Below are 9,617 nucleotides of genomic sequence, written 5' to 3'. Positions count from 1 at the left end.
ATTTAACGCATAAAAAATAATTTTTAAGAGCTTTTATTAAATATTTTATAACATAATCTACATAATATATGAAAACATAATATATTTTTATTTAATTTCTGTTTTATATAAAATACTTTGATACTATATTTAAATTTCAAAAATTACAATTACACAAAATAAAAAAATAGAAAAAACTACGTGGTATTTTCATAAAATTTTGAAAAAAATAAAAACAATAAATTTAAAGGAAAAAACAGAAAGGGAAAATCTTTGACAAATACGGTGGTGGGAACAATCACTCAGTGATTTCTTTGAAAACAAAATACCCTCACCCCAAAAAGCTACATGTTCAGGTTATGGCTGATTAGTGCAGACTTTTTGCATATCATCTGCATCTCTCTCTCTCATCTCTCTCTCTCTCTATCCCTGCATCTATTGCAACACAAGGAAAGACATCATAGTGGCGCCCATGGCTTTTTCTTTAGTAAAGCTCATAACTTTAAACCTCCTTTTCTTTTTCTTCATGTTTTGCTTCAATTGGGTGCAGTTTAATGTTTACTTCTTTTTATGAATCATGTGTAACTTCCGTTTATACTTATTACTGTGTCATCGTCTCTATCTATCTCTTCTACCTTACGTGCATTTCTTTTTGCTTGTTAATACCCTTTTGTGTCCTTCATCTAAGCCTTTGTTTCTTCAACTAATCTGCAATTTAAAGCTTTCTTGAGTGTTTGATGAAGATCTGAAGAAGTGGGGTTCCAGCTGTTTGATGTTTTGCCACACTGAACTTGGGTCGATTTTCTTTTTCAAACTCATACTAGCTGCTTGCTGTTCATAAGAGTTTGATTTCAATATTTTCCTTATTTTATGCGTTTTCCGGTCTGCAGATTGTAGTTACGTTTAACTTGGTTGATGATGTTGGAATCAAGAATTCAAGATGCAAGAACGTGTGTGTGTTTTTTGGGTGTGCCAGTGTGTGTGCATAATCAAGAATCTACTTTGCATTATGGGTTATGACCTACAAATATTATATGCTTTTTTTAACACTTTGAATCATTATTAAAAGTGAATATACTTTATGAATATTTTTATATCCATGGGTACGCATAATTCTGATAAACAAATATATGCGTGATCTTCAATTATGAATTCTCAGATAGAGGAAAGTTATTATCAAGAAATCATTTGCTGCTTTGATTTTAAAGCTTTTACTAATTAAATTTTTTTTTTTTTTCATATATGATTCATCCATCATCGCATCAACTGGGTAGCTTAATGATTTGAATCCTGATCTACAAAACTAATCATTGATCTAACAATCAAGATATTGAAAAATGCAATGTTTGCTGTGAACCCAAGATGGGTGAGATTGAACTTGCTGTGGGTTTTATGCAGAATTAGTTTTCGATGAGAAAACTGATGTTGAATAGAGAGATCTGATGAACTAAACGATGCCGAACCAGCTATGGTTTGCACTGCAAATGATTTATTGGGGTGGAAAGACTTTCCAAAGGGTCTTAGAGTCTTGCTCCTTGACGAAGACATCGATTCTGCAGCTGAAATAAGATCAAAACTTGAAGAAATGGGTTATTCTGGTCAGTTTTTTAACTCCAAAAACTGTTCTTGATTTGTTCAGTTTTGAATTTTTGTTGACATTTAGTAGATCTTTTACTGCATACTTTGAGTTCTTGAGACTGTCTGAAGCATGTGTTATGCAAGATAATCATAAAAACTTCAAAGAAAAGATCTTTCTCTATGTTAATGACGATTTTTTTTATTAACTTCGATATCCAACCCGTTGTGCAAGCCGACTAATCCTAGGGCGATCACCTGATTTGCGGATAATCCGGAGTCACCGCGTTTGGACCTCCATAGCCACAAGTGGATTTTTATTCCTCCTTGGATTTGAACTTAGGACGTTCAGACACTTTTGACCTTTGGAGCCCAAGCCCAAACCAATCAGACACCAGCCTTATGGTTGTTAATGACGATTAGAAATGGATTAAGTGGTAAACCAGGTGTATATTAAATAAAAGATGATCATCTTTTTGTGTCTGTGGTTTATCTATTTGAGTCAAATTCTTAGCAGGATTAGGTTTGTATTCAAGCCTATAAATACTTTATCTGCATTAGTAGGGCCTTAAATATGTTACCTTTACCAAACACTTGTTGCCTTTTACCGGTTATCTTTTCCAAACACTTAATTGCCTTTTACCGGGTAAGAGACGCTTACACTGTGAGAGATGACTAGTCTTTATCAACAATTTACAATCATGCTGTACCATTTTGCCAACCGAGAAACCTTACCTGGTAAGTGACAGTGGTGACACTTACCCTGTAGATGATCATGGTGTTTACCACCTATCTTACTATGCCATTTTCATGACCGAGAATCTTACCCAATAAAGTAAGTGAAGATGGTGACTCTTACCCTGTTTGTGTTGGTAGACGGCCCCTAACTTCACGTTTTACATGTGCAGTTTCTATGTTCTTTAGTGAGAATGAAGCATTATCGGCCATTTCAGACAATTCTAATGGCTTCCATGTAGCAATAGTAGAGGTATTCAATTCCCACCGAGATAATAATCATGAAACGGATTTCAAGTTTCTTGGCTTTAACTCTAAGGTCTATACATCGTTACATTTTGTCACAGGTAAGAGCAGAGAATGAAGATCGAAGGTTTAAATTTCTTGAAAGTGCTAAAGACTTGCCTACAATCAGTATGTCCCATGAACCACTAATTGTAACTTCTACAAAAACTCTTTATTTCCTCATAAACTGCAAGTTTATTCTGTTCTGATTGCAGTGAATTCAGATGTGAATTGCCTCAGTACCATGATGAAGTGTATAGCGGTGAGTTTCCTTCCTCACAAGATCATTTTACACAACATTCATATCAAAAAACCAATTTGTCTTGGGCCATTTTACATTTTCATCTAGTTTCTCCATCAGTTTTTATAAACATGAATAGTTTATCAGCTGGTTTGCTAAATATAGCCTTATTTTTTATCAGTCATTCTAATAACATAGTGTTTTGTGATGTAGCTTGGTGCTGTTGAGTTCCTTGAGAAACCACTGTCAGAAGATAAACTTAGAAACATATGGCAACATGTGGCTCACAAGGTTGGTTTAACTGCAACAAAATAGGGTTTATATACACCAACAATGTCTTAGTGTCCTAATGTAGGACCAAACCATTGTGCGTCTCTTGTAAAATTGTAAAATAAACTTATAGGTTGCTTTTGGACGTCTTAACAAGTTTTTTGTAACACTTCTGAAATAAAGCGTTATATTAATTTTTTTATATGACATCATTTGAAAAAGTGTTTTATGAAACAAGTGTCCTGGGAAAAGAAGTATTCATAGGAACTAAAAAAACCAATACACTTTATTTAGAAGTACCTAAAGAACTTGTCAAGATGTCCAAAAGTGTTGTATAAACTTATTGTAACACTTTTACATAGGAAGTGTCCTACAAACTCATTGTAACACTTTTACATAGGATGCACAATTTTTTGGTCCTATAAACTTAATTACTTCTTGTAGTTTGGTTACCTTAATTTCACTTATTTCTGGTGCTGGGATTGTGAAAACTTCGAGCAGGCGTTTGCAGGACTTAAAGATCAATCTGAACGATTGCAATCTGAGAAGGCTTTGGCTGCTTCTGTTCTAGAGGTTCATATGGAACAAAAAGATATAAAGGAAGAATGTAATAAAAATCAAGAGCATAATGAGGAGGTATCTGTCGAAAGTGATAAGTATCCGGCTCCTTCAACCCCACAATTGAAGCAAGGAATAAGATTAGTTGATAATGGGGATTGCCAAGATCAAGATCAGGATCAAACTAACCGATCACCTGAAAAAGAGTGCGTAGATCATGATGGTGAATCCAAATTTGTCGAAACTACTTGTGATAATTTAGTTGTTGAAACTACTATAGAGATGAATTCGGCTAAGAGTTTGGAGGAGGGTATCGACAAGCCTGCAAATGATGAATGTGGTTTAGATTCTAAGAACGATGGTAAGAAACGAAATGAAGCATCTGAGCATCGTTCTAATTCACGGGGGACTAAATCTAGTCGAAGAAAGATAAAGGTAAGATGATGGTTGATGGAAATTCGAAGTAATTTTGACCATTTCTCCTCGATATATCTCCCTTCTTTCCTCTCAAGGCTTTTTTGGAGAGTATGGTATAAGAGCCAAGGTTCGCCACTCTAGGGACTCTTGACACTTTTGGAACAATATTGTGCATCTAGCCTCCGTTGTAAGGGAGTCCCGCATCAACTAGACTTGGGACCATTTGTTCTCGATATATGTTGGAATCTTCGTTCTTTCCTCAAGGGCTCTTTTGGAAAGTAATCTAATGGGGTTCCACATATTCTCACATTATATGTGAGCCCAGGGGACTCAACACTGTGGGACAATCTGTGCCCGTCTACGCTCTGTTGGAGGGAGTGTATTGGAGTCCCACATCGGTTAAACTTAGACCATCATCCCTTCTCTCCTTTTTGGAGAATAATCTAATGGGTAACAGTTGTATTTTTTGTCTTGATTGTTTGTAATTATAATGGATATGTTTCAGGTAGATTGGACTTCTGAACTACACAAGAAATTCGTACAAGCCGTAGAGCAACTTGGTGTCGATCAAGCCATACCTTCTCGTATACTAGAACTTATGAATGTGGAGGGTTTGACTCGGCATAATGTAGCAAGTCATCTCCAGGTTAGTCTAACCATCTTGTTACCACAAACGTGCACTCCATGTGCATCGGTGCTTTTTTTTCCTTTTGAAATATATAATAATTATATACGGCAAATACTCACACAAAGTGAGGGAGGTTGGGGTCTGCTGGTAACCCGGATACTGCTGGACCAATGATCTTTTATGGGTTATACCATGTGCAACCCTGCTTGCTTGTATCTATAACTGAACATATATTTGCTTCATGATTCAAGCAGAAATACAGATTACAACGTCGGCACATTTTGCCAAAGGAAAGCGGGCGAAAATGGCCTCAAACTAGACATTCAACGCCAAGAAGCTACTATCCACAAAAACCGATTGTGGCCTACCCTCCATATCATTCTAACCATGCCCTTTCTGGCAGCCAAGTCTATCCTGCTTGGCCACCTCCACACAGTTACCCTCCTCCACCTCAGATGTGGGGCTCACCGTATTATCCAGCATGGCAATCTTCGGAAAGTTGGATGTGGAATCCTTATTCGGGGGTAAATGCTTCTTTTTATTGTAACCAGAATACGGGCTCTTTCGGTAAGGGCTCTTTTAGGTGTAAATCTCGTGTCTAAAATCCATGTCCACCAATCATGTGTTGACACATGAAAACTTTATTGAAGAAAGAGAATAAGGAGATGAATCAAATAAAGTGATGATGTGTCTACACGTATGAATCGTAGTTCAACACTGCAATGTGTTGGGTGACATTAGATGCATGTCTTGGTGCCTGAATAGATCGATAATTGTAGCGTGAAATACCGGAAGGATCCTTATGCAGGCAAGATCTGCCTTACAGATAGATACAAAGATGATAAAAGAAAAAGATGGTTTTGCCACTGCACCAAGATGTCTGTTTTTCTTTTCTTGAAGTCCCATATAAAGATGAAGAAAGAAAAAGACTCTTTTGCCACTTTACCAATATGTCTTTTTCTCCTTTTCAAATCATCAAACTTGATATAAGCACGAAAAGTTCCCAACTTTGGAAAATTTTCATGATGGATGCACCTGTGAGGTCGAGAATCGGGTTAAATTGGTCATTTTAGACTAAAAGATCACTTTTGAATGTTCGTTTGCGACATTTATGTTATTATGATGTTGTAGGTACAAGCGGATGCGTGGGGCTGCCCAACCGTACCACCACAACCAACTTTTCCTCAAGTGAGTACGCTTTTTATGATCATTTGCACGACATGTGCGTCTTCTATTACGAAAATGTACTAAAAGTGACTCCGGAAAATGCAGAATGTTTCACAGTTTCAGGGTAGGGATTCAATGCAGAGTAGTCAAAGCATCCCAAAGCCTTCAAGCGACCATTTTCCTGTATGGACATTCACTATATCCGTAAATACATCATCATTGACTTTTATGGTCAAACATACTACTTTTCAATTTCGGGAATAGGGATGGATCCGTTTTCGTTTCCGAAAACTCTCGATACCCACGTTAAACATGATAACAATCTTCATTAACATCATATTTTTCATCATCAAACTCGAAAGCTGAACCTACTAACCGTTACTCCAAATGTAGTTTGTTTGACCATGATGGAAGTTATTGATAGCTTACAACTTGACTCCAACAGATAATTTATAATTCCTTTAAAATCTATGTAGGGCGATGAAGTGATTGATAAGGTTGTGAAGGAAGCAATAAATAAGCCATGGCTACCTTTGCCTTTGGGCCTTAAACCTCCTTCAACTGAGAGTGTCATTTATGAGCTGTCCAAACAAGGGATCTCCACCGTTCCTCCTCGAATCAACGGCTCTCGTCAACGCTGACATGTCTGCCACCTCATCCAACACCAATTGATGTGATGATCAATAAATTTCCTTGCATTGCCAATTCACAAGAGTTCAATGTGGTTGTAAATAGGTCCTAACTGAGACATTTTGTTTTGTGGGCCCACCACATTCTGCATGTGGGACCTACACATTTTGCCTGTGGGCCCCATCTGGGGTGGGTTTAAGAACTGGCCCTGTGCAATAAAAGCATTGTACATCTCTGAAGAGATTGTCAAAATGGTCCAAATTTTCCTCTTTGTGATGCAGTTCAGAAACTGAATTTTTTTGTTTTCCAGAGCAATAGTTGATCTTTCCAGGGCTAAAGTGTTTTAGTAACTTATATTTCTTGTATCAAAAGTTGTACCTTGTTCTGGATTGGTCAACTTCAACTCTGAACAAAGAGGGAAAAGAAATTATGGAAGTCGGGTGGCCTCCCTCATCAATTTGGATCTCAATAGTATTCTCTATCAAAACTTTAAATCAAATTTGATAAAAATTCTTAAAAATTATTTTTTACACATGAAGTATTATATATTGATGTATATTACTTAAAATTCAAGATTACAAGTAAATTATGCATAAGTACAGTTTATTAAAGCTTCATGTTTGAATTCGTATAACTAACTGTTATTAAACATAATCAAATAGAGAATAAACATGAAATATGAAAAATTTAAAATATAATTAGGATAATTATCGAGTTCTAACAAAATAATCAATTATTATCTTTATAAGAAAATTATATTATTAAACCAAATATAAATTACTTTATTATTGAAACTAAATTAAATTATAAAAAAAAATTAGATTAAAAAATTACACAACAAATAAGGAATTTTAAATAGTTAATTTGATACTAATATCGATATATTTTTGTCAAATTTATATTTGTTCAGAAATAAAAACATTATCTTTTTTTCAAAATCATGTAAGACTATATTATAAAATTGATTGAGATAAATAAATGAAATATTAAATCAAGATATATCTCGCTGCATTGTGTGAGTACCTTTCTAGTTTATATATAACACATAATTGTTTTTCTAGTTTTACGAAAAAAAGGTGGACACAAAGAATGTAAAGTCGGATTTACGAACTACATTAAGTGATGGTTTTTTCACAATAGAGCTTGTAAAGTCGGATTTACACATCAGTCGACAGATATTTTTATGTTATGTTACTTAAATTTCGAACCATTTAATAAATTATGATAGTATAAGAAGGGTCGGTGGCAGGCATTTTGTAAAGTGGGGCCGATCTGGTGTCTTCATTCAAGCAACGGTACATAAGAATAATCCGCATAATTTCCTTCGAATTGAGCCGATATCCATTACAATCGTCATTCAGTTCAAAGAATCTTTGTTACAGAACCGTACATGAGATTTTCACCTCATACGGCTAGAAAGTGGTATGAAGTCGTCTTATAAGTTGTCAAGTTGTTGTTAAGGAACGCGTTCCGCGAAGGAACTTAGGAGCAGAGCAAGAGGGGGCACAGGTTGGTGCGTAGGTGTAAGTGTTGGAGCATATTGATAGAGGGCTTCTAAAAGAAGAAATAAGTAAAGTTCGATCGTTGAGTGACAAAGGGAAAGAGATCAAATCTGGACGTTTTTACAAACCATTATGACCAGTTTGTATACAAAATGGTAACGATGAAATTTGTTACTTTTGACAAATCATTGGATCAGATTCATAATTTACTTTAAATTAATGGCCACGAAAGTAACAACTCACATTGATTGCCCTTTTTCTAGTCATCACGATCCAAAAGTTGAATACGACATATCATATGAACTTAAAATGGTACACCATCTGTGTACCAAATCTTTTTTTATGGATAAGTATTCAGCTACAAACAGTTAAATTTTTATGGTTTCAAATAGTGATGGCCAAAAATCGGTCCCGGGCCGGTCCCAATCGAGCCTGACGAAACGCATAACCAGCCTCAACCGTTGGTTCTTAACCGGTCCCGGTCCCACAAAACCAGATGTAACCGCCGGTCCCAGTTCTGGTCCTCCGGAGGGCCCGGGCCGGTTTGGCCATCACTAGTTTCAAATCATATGATTATGTTTTTTATTAAATAATATAAAAATTAATTTAGTCAATTCATAAATACATTTAATTAATTTATACTCCTTATAAATAAAAGGTTTATAACTTTCATAAATAAAAAATTTATAACTCTTCAAATAAAGCGTTAATTAATTGTTCGCAATGTGTATTCAAGTCCTTATACAATACTTTTAGTGATCTTTAATTTTTTTTTCTTGATGTTGTGTCACAGTGTGTTCACAAGGTGATTATAATGTGTACAAAATATGTGTTCATAATGTTTTATTGAAGCAATATATTTGATAGTGGTTCACATCATGATACTCTAGATTTATGCTTTCCAATTTCTACATTCTACGCTTTAATTATTACAGAATTCTGGTCTAGAGTTACATTTGAACATAATGATGCAAATTTCCTGTATGCATGTGAAAACAGAGAAAGTACCTCTTATTAATCATGTCATATTAATTTCAGTGTACCTCCTGATCAGGTGAAACTCCTACTGCTATTAACGAATTTTAGGTTTTTTTTAAGTTTCGATTGCTCTTAATTTTAAGGGTGTAACAGAAATATTTGTCGAACTCCTCAACGCCGTCTTGAATCAGGGCGTTGGTCTTCGTATGCTTGGGATACGTTGAACCGCTTCAGATTTCTTCGACATGATTTCATTAGTTTGTCTTCGACTCCATGATGATATCCAATACAACTAGTTTGATTCTAATCCCTATAAATCAACATATAATGTTTGGTATAGGTTTTAAGCACTTCATAATGAGAATTGGATACAAAACTAAGGTGTCGTTTACTAAACGCTTATCCGGGTATTGGTAATCGCTTATCAAGTAACATTATCTCATCGGATGAATATGGTAAGGACAGAGAATATTACCCGGTAAGAATGAGACAAGGACCAAGAGTCTTACCTGGTAAGTGAGGGCGACAACTCTTACCACAGTAAGCGCTTATTGGGTAAATTGTTGCATACGATGTCGTTTTGGTGAACTAAAATCTTACTTATTGGGTAAATTGTTGCATACGATGTCGTTTTGGTGAACTAAAATCTTAC

General features: G+C 35.4%; 1 protein-coding gene across 2 annotated transcripts; it reads left to right on the top strand.

Moving 5' to 3' along the window:
• The first annotated feature begins 289 nt into the window (after positions 1-289).
• On the top strand, positions 290-6,794 carry LOC112521327 (two-component response regulator-like APRR2). Of its 2 annotated transcripts, none has more exons than XM_025130117.1 (12): positions 290-466; positions 1,378-1,577; positions 2,463-2,542; positions 2,637-2,703; positions 2,790-2,836; positions 3,029-3,106; positions 3,587-4,078; positions 4,566-4,706; positions 4,943-5,212; positions 5,820-5,876; positions 5,961-6,038; positions 6,332-6,794. In XM_025130117.1, the coding sequence occupies exons 2-12, from the start codon at positions 1,448-1,450 to the stop codon at positions 6,494-6,496; spliced, it is 1,605 nt and encodes a 534-aa protein (XP_024985885.1). In that variant the 5' UTR covers positions 290-466; positions 1,378-1,447; the 3' UTR covers positions 6,497-6,794. The 2 variants fall into 2 exon arrangements, with proteins under 2 accessions (XP_024985885.1, XP_024985884.1); XM_025130116.1 differs by having other exon boundaries at positions 4,940-5,212.
• Positions 6,795-9,617: the final 2,823 nt, after the last annotated feature.

Source organism: Cynara cardunculus (genome assembly GCF_001531365.2).
Source record: "Cynara cardunculus var. scolymus isolate 2C chromosome LG 11, CcrdV1, whole genome shotgun sequence".
NCBI classification, from domain to species: Eukaryota; Viridiplantae; Streptophyta; class Magnoliopsida; order Asterales; family Asteraceae; genus Cynara; species Cynara cardunculus.
Note: the sequence above shows the minus strand (reverse complement) of the source record. Positions and strands in the feature narration are given on the sequence as shown.

Bases quoted from the DNA above. Each gene is read 5' to 3' on its own strand.
- LOC112521327 (XM_025130116.1), top strand. From the start codon at position 1,448: ATGGTTTGCACTGCAAATGATTTATTGGGGTGGAAAGACTTTCCAAAG. The intron at 4,707-4,939 runs GTTAGTCTAACC...TCATGATTCAAG, and splicing joins ATGTAGCAAGTCATCTCCAG to CAGAAATACAGATTACAACG. The intron at 6,039-6,331 runs GTATGGACATTC...AAATCTATGTAG, and splicing joins CTTCAAGCGACCATTTTCCT to GGCGATGAAGTGATTGATAA.